This window comes from Hyposmocoma kahamanoa, unplaced genomic scaffold (genome assembly GCF_003589595.1).
Source record: "Hyposmocoma kahamanoa isolate Upper Pololo Valley unplaced genomic scaffold, ASM358959v1 62, whole genome shotgun sequence".
In the NCBI taxonomy this organism is placed as follows: domain Eukaryota; kingdom Metazoa; phylum Arthropoda; class Insecta; order Lepidoptera; family Cosmopterigidae; genus Hyposmocoma; species Hyposmocoma kahamanoa.
The window spans coordinates 8159575-8178536 of NW_020653850.1; the positions used below are offsets into that span (position 1 = coordinate 8159575).

General features: G+C 36.2%; 1 protein-coding gene across 3 annotated transcripts in view; it reads right to left on the minus strand.

The window, feature by feature from the left end:
• Window positions 1-18962, minus strand: part of LOC113229599 (lysine-specific demethylase 3A-like) — a 221191-nt gene that overhangs the window by 40745 nt on the left and 161484 nt on the right. For all 3 annotated transcript variants that reach the window (XM_026463254.1, XM_026463253.1, XM_026463255.1), the window contains one exon: window positions 9499-9540. In XM_026463254.1, coding sequence (XP_026319039.1) covers window positions 9499-9540 — 42 coding nt within the window. The remainder of the gene's footprint in view (window positions 1-9498; window positions 9541-18962) is intronic.

Below are 18962 nucleotides of genomic sequence, written 5' to 3' on the forward strand. Positions count from 1 at the left end.
ATATATATATATATATATATATATATATATATATATATATAATATAACGTTTTATAACGTTATATTATAAAACAGTAAGGATATTTAGCAAACAGCGAGTGGTTAAAGTGCCCCACGTTACTATAAGTACGTATACGTCGTCGCTAGGCAATTTAGCAAATATTGTTGCGTAACATTGCTTATACTTTGTGGCTGATTATCAACGTAGTTGAACGACAGGAGATAAAAGAAAATACGATTTAAGTAAATTAAACATCGATCCCTTCTGCTGAAAGCAAATCGTACACAACACGAGTATGTTCATTTGTTGGCATCTTTAAACCGGTATCGTTTATTATGGTTGTTAGCAAAACTGTGCCGGTATTCAATTCAGAAACAAACAATTCGCTTATCACGTCAGAAGGTCGGTTATATCGATAATTTTCCTTGTACCACTCTACAGCGGCAAGTTTTTTTGCAGACGAGACGTATACATATCAATATGTAAATTGTCAACAAAAGTGAAGTAAGCAATTATATTGGCGAGGCAATTCCGGAGAGAATGTCGTCACCTCCGCGCAACGGGCGAATATAAATTAAAGAACATAAAAGACAGATGAACGAGAATAAAATGAGATGTGTCGTATAGTGAAAAGTTTACGAGGGACGCGCGAGTCGCCGTCTACGCACGTTGGCGTGGGTTCAATTCCTGTTCAAAGTATTTTAGGAGCCACACGGCCTGTTTACAAATACTAGCGCGCACACGATTCAATTCCGCGGGATTTTGTAAACACAGTGCCAAAAGAGATTGGCTCGGTTCGCCACCTGCATTACATTACATGCATATTTTCAAATTATTCCCTAAGCGCGTATTTTGTTACAGTCGGCGTACAATCGTACAGTGTGCTTAAGAATGAATATACGTTTGCATGTGTGTCGTGTCATGTGTGTCTACTAGTAACACTCACTTTCTCAAACTCGTATCTTAAAGCACAAAATAACTGAAATGCAAAAAATGCATTGTGTATACAAATTTTGCAGGCTGATTTCATATCACATTTCCTTCATATTCACACACTGGCTTTTACCTATTCTTAAAGTAATGCATCCAAATTAACACAACCCTTGATAAGAAATAAAAATAAATAGTTTTCCCCTCTCCTGAATAATCACTCCTTATAAAATACGTGTTTGAGAAAGTAAGACATCGATATACGCCAGTATTCAGTTTCTGGGCATAAATGGTATAAAACAGACTTAAATGAATCGATGAATGTTTATAGACCGTAAACTTTAGCTTAGATCAACATGTCATTAAATTCGGGGAAACTTAATTATTCTCATGAATAACCCAATGAGGTTCTTGTTATTGTTTTCGTTGATGTGTACTTGATGTGTACACGATTCTTGATACATGGCTACCGTAGTGAGAGCAAGACTAAAATAAAAATAAGCTTTCTGAAAGGTAAACGAGTATAAATAATTGATGATTCGACTCGGTCTGGTACCGGTCCGGTCTCGTGTTGCGGAAGAAGAAATCAGTACTTTAAAATATTCGTGGGAAAATTGAAGCAAAAAGAAACAACTTTTCATGATCTGACAACCCAAGGGAATTTACGCGATATAAAGAAAGGAATAAATTACAGCCTACGGTGTATCGTATGAGGATGAAAGGGTAAAAACATGGAGTTTTTCGTTCTACCTGCTCCAAGCACCCTTTGGGGCGTCCCATCGAACCGCGGCTTAACAGGTTCCCGGAATGTCGTCCTTGTTAATAAAATTCCCAGCAGAGTATAAAGGTAAAACGATTTCTTGTTAGCACCCCAATTCCGATTAAATTGAACTTGAAACATGGCTTAGAGACAAAATGCTTAGGTTGTAAGAGTAATTTGCCTTTTGTTTGGTCAGAGAGTAATTTTCTGCAAATAGTGTAGTACAATGACCAGCTAATTTTATATTACAACAAGATAGAGAAATCAATTTTTTTTAAGTATGGACGTTTTCCGCACCAAGCAAATTGTAATAAATTACGCAACGGAACTCAGCATCTCAAGCCGACCAAATAAACCGAGAGTAAAAAACAGTAACCAATAACCACAATACAAGTTTTACTAGTTCCTTTATAGCTTCGGCAAACACGTTTCGCATGGAACGCACGATTTGGTCCAAGACGATCTCGAAAACCATTTCGTTTATGGCCAAGCAAATTGTTTATGTCACCGATAGATCTTAAAGTTGAAAGTCGTGTGATGTGAATTGGCAAACCTATATTTAAACTCGAAGCAAAAAGTTCTCGTAAATATTTCGACATTTTTACAGCGAGTGGTTTTGCGTCTGTTGAGAAGACTTGAGATTGCGCCGTAAACGTTTTAGTGCGTTGAACTTGGCATTTCTGACGTTTCATTAGATGAAATGATGTTTATAACCGTGTAGATGTTTTGTTACACAGCCATTGTCGAAACAGAATTATGTGAAAGTGGCACTGAAATATAATAACATTTCTTTACTTCTGAACATAATACGCTGTAGAGAGGTGTAGGTAAGACTAAAATAAAACGTTAATAGCTGTTTCATAACAACCTTGGGGAGCAACTTAGAACCTGTTTTATATCGGGTCAACTCTCCCGTAAGCACCACGGGGCGGTACACGTGTACCCCCACACGCAAAATTCCATTTATAGCTTGCGTTCTTATAAATCTCAAGCAGTCATGTTACGAAATAAACCAATTGGAATAACGTCAAGTTTGTAATGAAAATTTGATACAACTAGTTGCACTACAAACACATTGCGTCGGTATTCAGGAAAACATTAATAAAAGCAATAAATGAATAGAGAAACAGGTCCAAATCAAAGGCATCCTCCTCTAAATGACAAAAAAGGGGTCAATGACTGCGCGGTGGTGTAGCTAGGGACGAGGGTGGAGGAGCAATAATACATTTGAAAAGAAAAAGAACCCCAAACATCTGCTTCACATGTGCGTTCCGTTTCATACAGAATAATACCAGTCGTGCCCGCAACCGCACCGATATGGGCGAGCCTTTTTGTGCAGTAGCTTTTTGTTGTCTTCACGCTTTGTGCTCACGAGCTTTCAAACGGACAATGCCTTTTTATTATAAAGAAAATCAATACATTTGTTACTAGCAACAATTCGATCTGAGTGACTGATTTATGGCGAGTAAATAAACCCGATTTTGAACTGCGATCATCAGTCATCGGTGGAGATGACGTAAGACACAAATCAGCGAGCGACGACGCGTAATTAACAAGTTGGCACTGAACGGCTTCAGTCTAGTACGAATCGATGCAGTTCTCGGAACGACGACACTATTTGGAACCACGCCAGCACTTTCTTCGCTGGAGACCAAAGTGGTTCTTTACAATGCTTGTTTAAGCATTTATGTTGACATTTGACAACGAATTGTAGGTAACCCTGCTCGACAACTGTCAACAATTTAATTATACAACGTTTTCTACTCAAACTAATATGAGCATGTAGAGCGTGCACAATCCTATAGTACCATCCATCATCATAAATTATATTATGAGAGATTAGCGAACTAAATATTGCTTTAGTTAAAGCAGATAAGACGACCTTAATTCTTTTGACATAGCTCAGTTCATTCTAGATAACAAAAAGTAGTCTCGTTTCCATGTGATCACAATTACTTGTCACGATTAAATTCATACCGCGTACTTAGTAACAATAAGTGCTTCGAAACACGAAAAAAATTCACATTATAAAATTTCAAGTTGGATTCTACTAGTATAAAAAAAATCGTAAACATTATTGCATTCTACCACAGAACATTACGGACAATAAAAAATATTGAGCAGGTATCTAGAGCCTAGAATCGTTTATCATACCAAGACGGCAGGCTTCGCTGAGCCGAAGTGGCAAAGATCGTGAGCCGTAACCTCAGGCACTAGTCCCCTGGAGCGCGCCTGCTTCGTGTTGAAGGAATGCTGTAGTATAAAGTACAAGATTATGATAGTCCATCTAATAAGAGATGATAAAGGAGGAGGGACTTGATAGATTTCAAAAGGTATAAGTACCTTTTGAAATATTAAATATTATTACCGTGTTACAACGTCTAAATAACCACAAAAGTCAACTGTAAAATAAGCACTAAGATATAACAAAATATCAACAAGCATTACTGTTTCAAAACGATTCCTAATGTTATTTATCATCACCATGATTCCGCAGATGATAAAATTCAAAACAGATGTCGTAATCACTACTCAGACGGCGGTGTGCGGGAGGGGAGAAGCGTACCGTTAGGAGAAAGTAGCCGCCTACACTGAAGCGCATGAATCGTGACGGCGCAGCGCCAGCGCATTGGATCGACGAAATAGATGTCTTGGAGAACACTTCGATTTATCGACATTGCCAATCTAAAATTTAATCTAATACGAAATCATAAATATCACAGCTGACAATAGAGAGACGTATCGGTTTTGGCACGACTTTACTTTCAAGATCAAGAACGGGCTATGATAAAAGGTGTTGATCCATTCACGTCAGATACAATCCATCGCATCTATTTTGGTCTGATACGGTGTCAACGAGAAATTAAATCTTCTATTAAACTTTATTTCAAACTACTTGCTAAATTCGCATCTGTTGGATAACTTTCTCTTTTTACAGGACAGTAAATAAGAATCACTGTATTGTGACTATGCAAAAAATACGTCAATCATCCCCTTTTGTGTAACAAGCTAACGTTTAATTGAATAAAATACTTAGTTCGAAAATAGCATAGACGATTACCCAATATTTATCTCCTTTCGTCACCCTAATTGACGTTTCACACCTTCCAAAGTATCATGTCCAGAATGGCTAACATGACAAAGCTATATGACGAAATTGAATTTCATATTGTCTGCAATTTCGTCAAACTTACAATTGTAATCAACGATGAATATCATAACCGTAAATGTATAACATATATGTTTCTCGTTCACTCTCATTAAATAATAATTTGGTATAGAACTCGAAGTCCACGACGATTATTATAAAGGTTTTGATGTTTATTAGATTTTATGAGAGATTTAGCCGGACGCATACAGACAATCCATCTCAACAACTATTGCACAAGTGGTAAAATAAAATCTTGTTGTCGATAAATCGTGTTTCATAACTTTACTAGACGGTGAAGAGTCGTGAAACCGGTTGACTGGTGGCTGACCGTGAACAACAGAAGCTTGCAACAAATCGCAACTATGTCGAATTGGAATACAAATTAAAACCAGACAAATTATGCTTTACATTTTTTTTTTTTTTCAAATATTACCGATAATACTTCCTTAAAACCTCATGACACTTTTTAGCAATAATTATGTAGCAAGATAACTTTTAATAAAGGAATATATCGAGAAGCCGCTTACAAATTGTACGTTTATCTTAAGTATTTAGGTCCTTAACTACTAAGCATGTAATGAGATCAACATTAAAATGTGTAGGCATATTTAGTTCATGTTACCCGCTCGTTGTACTCAATTCTACTCACGACATAATACCATACAATCATTATCTAGTAGTTTTTGCTCAATATGATACGATGTGCCCTTTAGTTTCCATTGTGTGTTCATGGAAGTTATCTACAACAAATAAGTAATTTATAAGATAGCTTTTAAATATAACTCCTCTATCACGAAAATAAAGAGGTATAACTCAATGGATGTGGCAAGCGTTATTCAATATTTTTATAATTTCATGTGTTTGTTATTGATGGAATATGATCGCAATGCTTTAATTAGCGCAAGCATTGAGTCATATCTCGTGCTACTGCAAATATACGGCTATGCAATAAAGCTAAACGCGTTGGCTTAAATTGAAAGTTATTTTGTGTTGGCACAGTGAAATATTAATGTTTACAGAAATTTATATAAATGTATGAAAACTAACAAACAATCTGAGTACAAACTAATTAACGCATGGTATCCGCTTATACAAAGTTTATCATATTAAGATGTATAACATGACACTTTCTGAATTTGGTACCATGACTCTAAGAAGACTTGATTATTTAGTGTATATTGGAGTCAGTGCTAGGTTACACGCCCTTCCTTTCGTCTGTGTCGTGACCGGGTAAATAGAGGCGTCTTTATAGATTAAAGGCCATAATAATACGTCTGATAGAAAGTCAAGCAAAATTGTACGTTGTTTACAACCGGTTACGAGGCCTGGGTGTTTCAAACTCGAGCATTAGCCTGTGTATTCTTAGCATTAATTACAGATACTGATATGGACTTTAATACTTTGTATGTAACTGAAAAACTGGAGAAATTAAATATAGACAGAAGTAACATATTCTTATTGTTATATGAAATTAGTAGCTTGGTCCTTAAAATCTCGCTGTCTTAGGAATTTGGTGACCATCGTCTGAACGTGAAGAGATTAATACTATTATATAACTCTATAATACCGTCTGTAATTTGATATTTTTTGTATAATCTCAGAATAACCGCGAATTATGTTAAGCAATTTTGCCGAACTGCTAAAACTTAAAAAAAAGTTGAAAGAAAAAAGCGTATTCAATAAAGCAAAATAGTCTATATTGTTATAGCTAAAGTCAAAAGCAACTGTATGGGACGTAGGACGATGAACTTTCACATACGAGCTCATTAATGCACCCACTGTAATGAGCCAACCAGTAAAACCAGTCAATGCGACTCGGACGATTATAACGGTACAAGCAGCGGTTGCTTATCCCGTCTTGCAGTAATTTTCTTTTTTAATCACGCAAAAAATTACGTTCATTTTAACCTTCAGCGAGCATCAACGCCCACTAAAGAAGTTGACTGTTTTAAAACGATGATTCAACATGATTCACTAATAAAGGTGATAAATGACCATTGTTAAAGCAATGATCATAATTCAGACTGATCTGATGATCTGACGTACTATTTATCTTTTAAAGAAGCAGACAACAGTGATATTTATCTCTTCCGAAAACGAATAAATGCATGGCATTATTATTTTGCCAAACACCGGATCATTCGGCAGGTAACGTTTTGTGAATAAGAAAAAACTAAAAAGGTGGCTAAAATCTATTTCACAAGTCGGCTGGGTCCCTTTCGCAACGAAGGGTGATGCACAAAAAGGACTATCGAGTTTATTTCATAAATCCCCTATACATTACGTCTATTATTATTACTTCCAACTTTTAAACTATTTCATTTTACGATCGTAATATTATAGAGATTATCGTGTAAACCAAGACGAGAACCGGTTTGGTTACGAGTTTACGAAGTAGTTATGAAACGTGTATTATGTTATCGGCCGAGCGAATTAGATATGGCTCCGTACTTTCACCGACGACTTTCTTAGCATACAAGACGAGACACGAAATACTGGTCTGACTCGTTCGCCTGACCTCACCCATTATATATGTTGGTATTGTTCACGATCTCTTTGTGTTGTCATGTCAATCGTACGCGTTAGCTACCTACGTCAATGTCAATGTTGCGATAGAAAGTTCTTGTGTTACATATTTTTGTCATTATCGCCTTCTCGGCTGAATGAACATTATAGGAAGGATCGTTGCGAGCTAATCATAGGCCATTAACGGTCATCGCTTGTTACGGTTAATTAACGAACCGTCCTTCCCCTTTCTATCCCTCATTATTCAAGGCACTATCTTCTTTAATTCTGTTAATGACTACAATTTTGCCGATACAGTTCGCAGCGTATTAAATTCAAATGTCGAATATCAATGTACGTGATCAGCGTAATAAAATAGTAGTGAATTAATCATATTCGTTGTTCGTTGCGCCCACGCTCACGCATAAGCAGGTGTTTCTAATTTATAAATACACGTAATATCGTACGAGTACACTTGCGGCCATAACAGTCGGTAATCGCTTCGGAACACGATCCGGAGTTAAACAACGCATATAAAAAGTCGATCTTGAAGAGATCGGGTCTCGGCTCTGGCATATAAAAATAGTTTCGGGGCGTTTTTATGCCATGAATATTCATTTAATTACATATTTACATAAGTTTCGAGCTTGAGTTTAAGATGACGCACATGCACGATGTCTTTTACCAGTTCGGAAACGAAATTTTATTCTCGCCTTGTTAACTTATAGTGCAAATTTGTGGTGTTATAATTTCGAGGTTTGTTTGTAGCGTCAGTATTAAGTTTTTTAAGTTCGGGCACTTAACCCAAATTGAATTGTAATCTAATTCAAGAACTTCTGACAATAACAAAATTCGTATCAATGTTTAAATGTTCAATTATATTATAAAGTTGATTAAATTCAAAGTGGTTATTCAGGTTGATAAAACAACAGCCCTGTAATATAGCTAACAACGAGTCATAAAAGCTGGCTTTGGAACGGAACAAATAAAGGTTTCGGATCGGTCTCGAGTGTCCCCAAGTGTACTTTATTACGTATGAACTTAAAAAAGTACAGCAAACGTAGGGAAAAGAAAATAAAGCTGTAACAGCGAGGGTGGTGGCACCTCGTGTGTGGCGAGTTTTAAATGCAAAGGGCTGCAATGTGTTGTTTTAATACACTCCAACATAAAGCCCATGAATGAAATTTGACACAAAGGTACAAATACTAAATTTACTATATGTAAACAAATTCTTTTCGAACTCTAGACGAAACGAAATGATTCCATGAAAAAACATAGCCTTTTATATGGTAGTGAACACACAAAAGGCAGATGTTAGTAACGCTAAAATATACAAGATGAAAGAAGCTTGTCAAAGGAATAAATAAATACAGATTAACCACGAACCGTTGGGTGGAATTACCATATCAACGTATAGAAACCGAAACACGAATAAAGAATTATGTAGAATCTATCGAAAACGACATGACCCCGTTACTCGGATGACCAATTGAAATTTAGATTAAGAAATGATAATAACAAATGTATTTGTCGTCCGCTGTGACCTCAAGATTTAAAAGGTGTAATGTATAAGTGGTCATCCATAAACATGCAAGGGTTGGACAAACAAAGAACCGTATTTGAATGTAAAATTATGGATGGCGATCTGGATTTTTCAAGACAAACACTTTTTCGAATGTTTTAAAGGGGTTATATGTATATACACTTTGCGATGAAGGAAAGTTATTATATTATATAACTAAGAAATCGCGTACGGAACCAGTAATGAAGTAAACCGCAAAACAGATATTGGGGAAGTTATAAATTCATGTGATAGTATTTTGCAATAAAGGAAGCTTTTAGAAACACTTCTTTATATATTACGTAAGTATGAAATTTCCGTGTTTTCCGTATTTAGCTTAACTAAAAAAACATGTAGTATTTTTAAACAGAGACATCAGTCTTTAAATGTGTGTCAGACATTTTCTCAAACAACAACAACAAGTACCTTATTACCTTTGCCTACATCGTATATTGAGAAACGTTAAACAGTTGCGTTATATTGACGACACCGTCGGCTTATTTGGTATTAAAATCATCTGTTTGTATAATAGGATAGTATTAAACCTCGGGCCGTTAAACGATAAAGTGAATTTGTGTTTGTTGTATTACCTTTTTTGTTAATCTCGGTGGCTTCGCGTTCGGGCGATGAACCTGTAAAGAGAGAACAATCATTTAATACAAAAAAAATACCTACATCGAAATCCCTACAAACATTTCTTACAAGTTTCTTTTACTTTGAAGGCATAAGGCTGACTTTACGTTGTTCACTATTTACAAATTTGATGCATTCACTGTTAAGTGTAACTGCACTGTTAATTTCATATTGTTTATTATTGTGTTGATCTTTAAAATACTCTTAATTATCTGACCCACAGAAACAAATTATCTGACTAACACAAATGGAAACCTTTTCGACAATTCAAAGATTATGTACTTGTGAATATTTATGAGTAGTCTTGAATCGGTTCTCGGCAACTAGTTTTGGCCTAAAGCTTTTGTGAAATAAACAACCTTCGGGTTATTTATATACTAAATATTATAACTCTGGTTTATTTCACTGAAAACTAGTTGGCTATTTATGTCTCCGTTGAAGCGGTTAAACATCGTTTTGTTATGCTGGTGGGTTGAATAATAAAATAACGCCATTATTGTATTACGTGGAATATTTTTAAATATTTAATGTTGATGTGACACAAATATATCTTATTCTAATTTTCAATCCGTTCAAATCGATAGGTTAGACTAAAATAGTAGTTCAGATTTTATACGAGACTAACAATGATTGCATGTAAATATTTCAGTTAAAAATTAACGTCTACACTTTTATGAATTTAAATAACTAATACCGCACTTATAGGCTTTCGCAAAATTGTATGCTGGTTTCAAATGAAGCTAAACTTTATAAAATAATCTTATTGCGACGGGTGTTGGTACTGCACCCGGCATTTCTGTGCGGTCAGCCACGTCCAGACCACATATGGCTAGTGGCAGGAGCAACCAGGCAGGTGCTGTGCCACATCAGGTCTCCCGCATCGCTGCGCCCACTTACACCTGGTTGGTTCACTAACCCGTGAAGCTACATTAACACCCTACTAATACATTCCTGATTCTATTCCGCAATTCACTTTTTACTCTGAATTTTAATAACACGTAACGGTTATTCTGAGCGAGCAACAATTTAATAAGAATCATGTTGTTGTAAAAACGAAACCATAAAAAAGTATATGCTTTATCAACGTTGGGGGAATATCCGATACAAGTTCAGACCTAATCTTAAATTTTTAGCACAATAGTATATTACAGAAGGTTCATAATGCTGTGTGAACATTATTGTAAAGATGGTACGTAGTAAAAAAAATCAATGATTGTATTGTCATATTTCACAGAAATTGCGTATACTACATTGATACAGAATTCATGTTAGTAATTTAATTTGTAGAAAAACAATAGCCTTGTGGAGTTATATTATTAATAGCTGAGTCCTCATATGACCAGCTCGACATTTATAACCAGTTTGTAGGTTATGCAACACAGACATGTCACGTTTGGAGTATGAGTACCTAGTTAATGCCACTCCGTCGCCACTTAACATAATCGCCTGTCAATTGACGAGAAATGTGCACTACAACGCATTAAACATCAATCGTGCTTAAAAAAAAGTGAGTGAGATCCTCTTAGGCATTAAATAAATTACATTAAAACAATATGTCGTAATATATAGTTAAAGAACAGACAAAACGTAATTGAAAAACTCTAATGCTAGTAAACTACTCAAAGTACACAATTGTTAAGTATTGTATCAATTTAATTGATTAAGAGGCAGTGTAACAAAATTCATGTTTCTCAAAAACTAATCTATTAATTCCAGTTAATATCTCCAATAGCCTTGTCGACGATTATTAGTAAAGTTATTAAGTTATAAATATTCATTTTAAATTTACTGACACGAAGTAAAATGGTAAATCCTGCGCTAAACTAACCTCGACTTGACTAGATTTATGATAAACCAACTTCCTTTTGATCCGATTAATGTATTACGTCGCTCAAGTTAGTTCTAGAAGTTGGGAATGTAATTGTCTTTACTAATATTATTACTGTATTAGACATAATAAATACGACGAGAGTTACATGGATTCTTCCTTGTCTAAAGTAAAACATTTTGTGTTTCTACACAAAATGTTTTACTTTAGACAAAATATTGTACTAACCCTCCTTAGTTTATGTGGTTCTAGTTACAAAAATGTGAAAACAACTTTGATGACACCACATTGGAAACAAAAAAGAACTTGTTTACCATGAATATTAATCAGATACATCCCTTAATTTTTATTGAGTAGCCTCATTTGTCGAATATATTATGTACTTTAAGAGGATCATTGACCTTTGTTATTTGAGAATACAATTGCCAAAGTTTAAATAGCTTGTTTTTAAACGGCAAAGATTGCGCAAGATTTTCTACTATTAATAAGTACTTGTATCATAATGTAATCGCCTTTGTTTGGTAAATGAATCAATAATAAACAAACTCGAATACAGTGATACAATAACAGGAAGATAATCATAATTTATTAATTTAAATAGTAAACAGTCACGTGTAGGTGATAAACAATTTATACAAAACATGTAGTAAGCCTATCAAAGACACAAAGGACCTGTGTTTAAAGACGCCCTTTCCAACAACACACCTAAAATTGATTGGAGAACGAATCATTTATTATGACATGTTCGATTAGCAGTCGCTTAATTATTTATGATTACTTCATTTGATATAAGCAAAAAGGGTTCAATTTAATAGCGGTCAACTTTAGATAGTTTAGAGATAAACGCCTCCACTTTATGGTACAGGTTCTCGTAGCAAATCGATTTCTTGTCACCTAACAGGGCAGACACTATCGATAAATCATTTGTGTCGATATGGCAAAATGTATCAGGGGCCGATTTCTTCTCAATGGACTCACATATAACCCAGGTCACAAAACCTTCTGGTTAAGGCAGTCGGTCACAGGTGGTCCACAAATCCGATTATCACAATTTATCACAACGATTTACCAGTGAGTATAAATTGGCCAAGATTAGCGCTCTTAGCGTTTAATAGATGTTATCGACTTGAATGCGGATAGTTGCACTAATCCTGTCCACTTGTAACCAATTAGCCGCCTGGTTACAGGTGTGGTACAGATGACAAGCTTGCGAGATGCTTTTGCGTGTTTATCGCACTTTAAGACTGAAATTTTATTACCTGACAACTTCTGCCCATGCAATTAATAGCTTCCTCTCTTGTGATTTGCAGTTCATAAAACATACCTCAATTATTTGTTTCCGATGATTTTTATAGGATCCTGACTAAGCTCCATTCATCAAACCTTTTCGTGTTATCGTTAAAAACACGCCCCTGATCATATTCTCATAAACAAAAGGCAATTCAGAATTCCCATTATACTGTCCGCCGCACGCAGTTTAATGGCCGGCCGCATACTTAAAGGGGGCACAAAAACACATGCCGTTCCTTAAAGGGACCGCGGGCGCCTTTCTTGATTGGCATGCGGTTCGACCAGTCCGCAGAACTGGTCCAAACGTGAGAAATGGAAACTCAGCGACGGCAACACCGGTGTCCGCTGTACCCCGCGGCTGATTTGCGAGCCAATTTTACTGAATTAAGTGGATATCGAAACCGATGGCGTGGAAGATATCTTTGCAATCTGAAATTGAGATATATCGACAGTTACACTGAACTTATAGTAAATGAGGATAATACTAGATACAAAATGCCACGTTAAGTGAATAAATGTTCAAAATTATAGATACACAAAGAATAATACTTTATATCCTGAACTACTACTATACTGGTCATAATTGAATTGATATATACAGACACGATTGACCAGATTATTAGTTTGCACACCAACAGAAAGGTGATAAATTATATACCTCTAGTATAAGTCAACTAGATTTACAACTAAGATCGTAAATGTTTCATTAGATGAATGTAACATCGATAGCGCGTGTGCTGTCATCAGTTACCAAAGGGACAGTTTCCATTACGTTACTGTAATATAATAGTCTGAAATCCGGGCTGAGAAATACAGGAAGTGCGGCGTTTTGTCGTAGTTGTGTGGTGCGTTCTCAAACTCTTCTTCAACTTTCTAATTGAGATAACTCGTTTTGTATGTTCTGTAACCGAGCTGGCGGATGTCGCATGACCTGTCCACTAATGTGTTTGTCGTCTGACTGGACAGGCGCACCAGATTTATGTTCACAATTAATCCGCATATCGTATGGGAGAGTTTTATTGAAAGTCTCACGTTACGAGAAGCGTATGATTGTTGCAATAAAATATTTACATTCACAATTGTTTTAGTGTGTCGTAAGTATGCAAGAGGCAACTAGTTCATCGGCAGATGTCTGCTTATCATAAATTATCGAGCAATGTTGGAATGAACCCACACTTGGCAAACGTTCGTAGTAAAACAAACAAATAATAAATTGGAGCCGTCTGGCTTGATACGTACTCTAAAAATAGTCGTGTTTTCATAAATCCGATATGTGAGTTTACGCAGAGCTAGTCCCGAGAATAAGGTCAAACGACTTGGCATACGAAGCCCCACCGTTCCTCACGCTAAAATATTTGACGGCCATAAACAATGCTTTATGTTAAATAAGAAACCGCTTAAAAGATTACCTTATTGAATGGAAACCAAATCTTAAAAGTGTGAAATTGATTAACAACGTCTGAAACCGTAACGTAATCGATTTTAAAATAAACAATAGGCACTGATTGTTACAAAAAGACTCATAGAGAAATGTGTAAGTATGTACTTGATTCGACAATTGTGGAATGGTCTAATAAAATCGTATGTTAACTTGTAAATGATCAATAAGCAAAACGAGAAAATATATGAAAAAGAATTGGAGCAATAGACACAGTTTTAGCGATAACAATAGCAATTGAAACGCAATCAATCCGGTTACGTGTCCGACGGAACAACTATGTTATCAACCGCTGCTGTCGTCCGTTCAACGCACCGCTTATCGCCATTGTAATTAACTCAATGGAGCTAAGTTTGTAAATCATAAAGATCACGTTGCTAGTCACACTACACCCAGACAGCTATGATTGTACTAACAATTGCAAGAACAACAGCGTGACGTCTTTAAACTAGTTCTACTATTCCAGCTAAACGTCGGAGTAGACTGATTAGAGAATACACTGTTAACAGCAAACAATGTCGTTTAGTCGTTGAAGTATCTGTGAGCCGTCACGGGCGATTGCATGAAGGAAGAGGACTGCAACCGACACGAATTCAACTTGATTTTAGTGGTCGCAAAAAATAGGGCAAAACATTAATTGATTGCACAACGACCGCGTCGCCAGACCCTCCGCACGACGAAAAACACATTTAAAACGACAAATGTAGTCGTAGGCTAAATAAAAAATGTTTGGAACGAGGTCACTTTACATTGCGAATAGCGATGCGCAAGAGACGCGATCTATTAGTTCATTAAAGCCGTCGGCTTGCCCACTCGGCACACATCTCTTCTACAGTCCTCACGTGTTCATTCTACGACACGATAACTGGTTAACTATGAAGTTCAATAAATTAGCACACAACATTCACTACCATAAATAAAACACATCCTCGTAGCGCTATACCAATATTCATGGTGTTCTGTAAACAAAACATTTCGTACCATAGATACATTAATAATATTTTTACAACACAACTAGCAAATCATAATGACGAAGACGTTCTGTTGCTATCAAGTCGAATAGAGCCTAAAAGCTGAAATGGAGCGTCAAATATTTATCACAGGGGGAACGTAGGCGATTCATGGAAGTCAATAATTTGCCATTCATCGGTAATTGAGCTATTTTTGCTTAAAGAACCGTTGTTGAGTCACATGACCTCAAATTTAAACAATCTATACACACCGACGCGAACGAATTAAATTGTAAGATTTTATATTGATTTTGTTTGTATTACTTGACTAAAATTATAATATACTGATACCTTGGTTATGCGATTCAATTTATTCTGAATATAATAAAAATTTAATAAAAACGTGTGGAAATGTAATTGTTTCAATTTTTTTTGTTGTCATTACGTTACAAAAGCAATGTCCCTTAGAATGAAAACATCACGTGTGAATTACAAATACGTTTGATACGGTCAGACACTCATACATAATTATGTCTGAGGTATTTTTATGTTTTTTTTTCTTTCAAGTATCTCTGAAATGCGCTCTTTTTATAAACTTTCTGTAAATAAAGATATAAAATGGGAATGGATTATGGTACAGGAAATATCTCGTACCGAAATGAATGTTTACTAAACATATATCTCCTCGGTTGTTGACTTAGAAATCTTTCCGCTTGCGTCATGTGTATATTAGAATTTCATAGATACAAATTTATTATCATGCCATCGAACGTTATCAATCACAATATAACATTAAAAAAAAAATACGACTTAATTCTGACGCACATTAGCAAACGTTAGCCGTTTTAGATTAGTTCAAGCGTAGGCTGTCAGTTACAAATGTCCCCTTTTAACTTGTTTAAGCATCAACCATGAAACAAGTCGTGAACTTGAACGGCAAACAAAAATTGTAATTGTATAGAGGGCCGTTAAAGCTATAAAGGTCGTGGTGCGCCCGCGCCCACGCAAGCACGCGCAGTTCCCATGGCCGCCTCTAACAATAACAGAATCGCGCGTCTCGACACATAAACCGAAGAACAATCGGCCGAGTGGAAACAAGAGAACGATATAAATCAAGCTAAGCATTGCGTGCACTGGCCGGTCATAGATCCTCGCGTTTCTGTTCGCTGCTCGCCTTCCCGCCGCGTATAATTACCGAGTACTTTCGCCAACGGCTCGACGCCATCTTGGTATTTATATTGCAAAATGGCGGACGGCGCCGCACGTGTTCCTCTTTCTTTTGTTATTTTAAAGCGTACATTTGAAAGGAATGTGGTCGCGATAAATTTATTATGCGATCGCTTTGTCCTGGAATTATCGGTAATACTAAATTTAGAAGTCACAAGTAGCGTGCAAGGTCTCGCAATTTACATTGAATGGGGAGACGTAAAGCTGCAACGTTGCTGGGCGCAGAAGGTCACCTTGACCAACAGTGTCGAGCCGTTTATCTTGTAACTTAGGTTTGTAATAAATTATTAAACTATACGACCTTTAGTGACTCTTTTGGATAATAAATTAGTAAAGTAAATTCATTGTGCAGTAGTATATACATACAATTAGTCTGCAAATGAACGCAGATAGTGTAGGTAAAAAAGTTTTAAACAAATAAAGTGGTAAACACGATATGATGTCAATTCATAATGTTGTCGAGATTATTGAGGTAAAATAATAACAAATGGAAATCAAGTTACACAACACACTTATCTAAAAAACAAACAGAAGCAAAAACAAATTATTTCTATATACACTCTACACATATGTATGTATACAAACGGTGATTTGCGTCACAATAGTGCAAACATCATTGAATACTGAATGAGTATCCGAGTCGGAGCAATTAATGTTTACAGAACAACGAACAGAACAAAAGGACGATTATAAACTCACAACATAATATATTGCACAACTAATACATTACACTTATAAATTCGATAACGCTTATCTAATAGCAAGTGGGTCAAACTTAACGAATTGATATATTATTATGACTATGAGCAAAAGTAAACTGATATCTATTGGTATGTCGCCGATAAAAATGTTGTTTTGATAGTAATCCGTCACTGTGGTAACTGATAATGTTGCAAATAAAAATAGCAAAGCTGTAAACCTCGGTAACATTGAATAGAGCGATAAAGTATGAGATTTCCTTTCGTGTTTCACGGCTTGCTATTTAGCAGCAGTAAACCGAATTCGTAGGTAATTTCAATGCAGATCTTGCAAAGACGTTCGTTTAGTATTCAGCTAGTTTTGCGGCCAATGGCGAGTGACTATCGGTACGAGCCTGCGCGTCGTGAATATGTATGAGCGACGCAACGCTACATACGCACGAGTTTTAGCCATGACACAAATCCTCCCTCCTCTCTTAAATTTTATGTCCTCCTGTATGTCAACGTTTCGTGGATTGCGGATATTAGTGAAAGCAATAATAAGTAACTTCTTCAATTGGAGCAAACTTGAAAGCCTAATGAAGGGAAACCTACACGTGAGTCGTTTAGTTACTCATTAAAATGAACATAATAGCTTAGAACGTTCTTCTTCCTGGAGACAATTTCACACTTAAGTATTATTATCCGAATGACCTTTGACTTAAGTCAATAGCACAATACAAAGACGTTACGTGGTAGAGCGTTATTAATGAGACCATTTCTGTAATATCCGCTAAGCATTGTCCTCAGGCTCTCATGATTAATGCGGCAGAGGCAATGGCCCTATTCCATAGCATCGACATTGTCAATATTGGATTAAGCGTGGAATGTGCCGACCAAAACTAGCTCGTGTTTCTGTAAATGACGGAAAAGTAAATTGTGAGTTGAACGCATGTTCCAAGAAAGACGAAAATGACATCATGCTAGCAAAAGGGCAATATGAATAGTATTACTTTCAAAACAATGCGCAGGTAATATGAAATGTAAATGAATGCGGGACAGATAAGAATACCATTACAATGCTATCGCATTCAATGCAGTATGGAACACTATAAACTACATTAAAATGTGACCTATTGACAAATGGTTGAACAAAAATATGTCAAATAAGGAAAATAAATTAGGGAATGATTCATCACATAATTTTACGTGCACAAAACACATGTTGGCCAGCCATTGATTGGCTCATAAGTGTCGTCATCCACATGTGTCGTGTTCACGGATGCGCTGTTAGCACATGTTAGCTAATAGGCCCGAACCGATATGCCACGTGTGTGTTAACGCCAGCTAAGGACCTACAAAAATAAAGACAAATTTAACTTATTCATAAACACAACTAATACAAAACATGAAATATTCAAGGTGAAAATTTTCAATTGTCAACCCCGTTTTGAAACAGTCTCGGTGGTAACGGTAAATAGTTGTCAAGATGCAATCGTCAAGACTTTACTTAGCACAAATGCAATTGTGTATTTCGATGGCGTATATACAAAAGAAACGAGACTGAGGTGTACTGAGTGGCGCGCGACGTGGGAAAGCGAATGGCGGCATTCATTGGCGGCCATCTTGGAGTTGGTTTGCTCGGAAACATCACGTGTCTGCGTATCCGCCTGGCAACAGCCGCATACGCAAACGGACCGGAACGATAATAATGCACACCACGTGCTTTTTGTTTGTGCTAAATTACTCATTGAAAAGTCATTTAATCGAAATATTTTTAAAATCTCTTAAACGTTCCATTTTTAACATTTCGCCGATACAACAACGAACAATAGGTAAGTATTTCTCTAAATTTTGAAAGAATACTTGCATCTAATAACAATGAAGGAGAAAACTACAAAAACAAAACGGTAAACTCAAAGAATAGCTGGCAGCATTTTGCGGCTTGCATGGAAAATACAATAATAACATTCAACAAAGCATCAAGACTTTGAAAGTAGGTTTGGTTTGA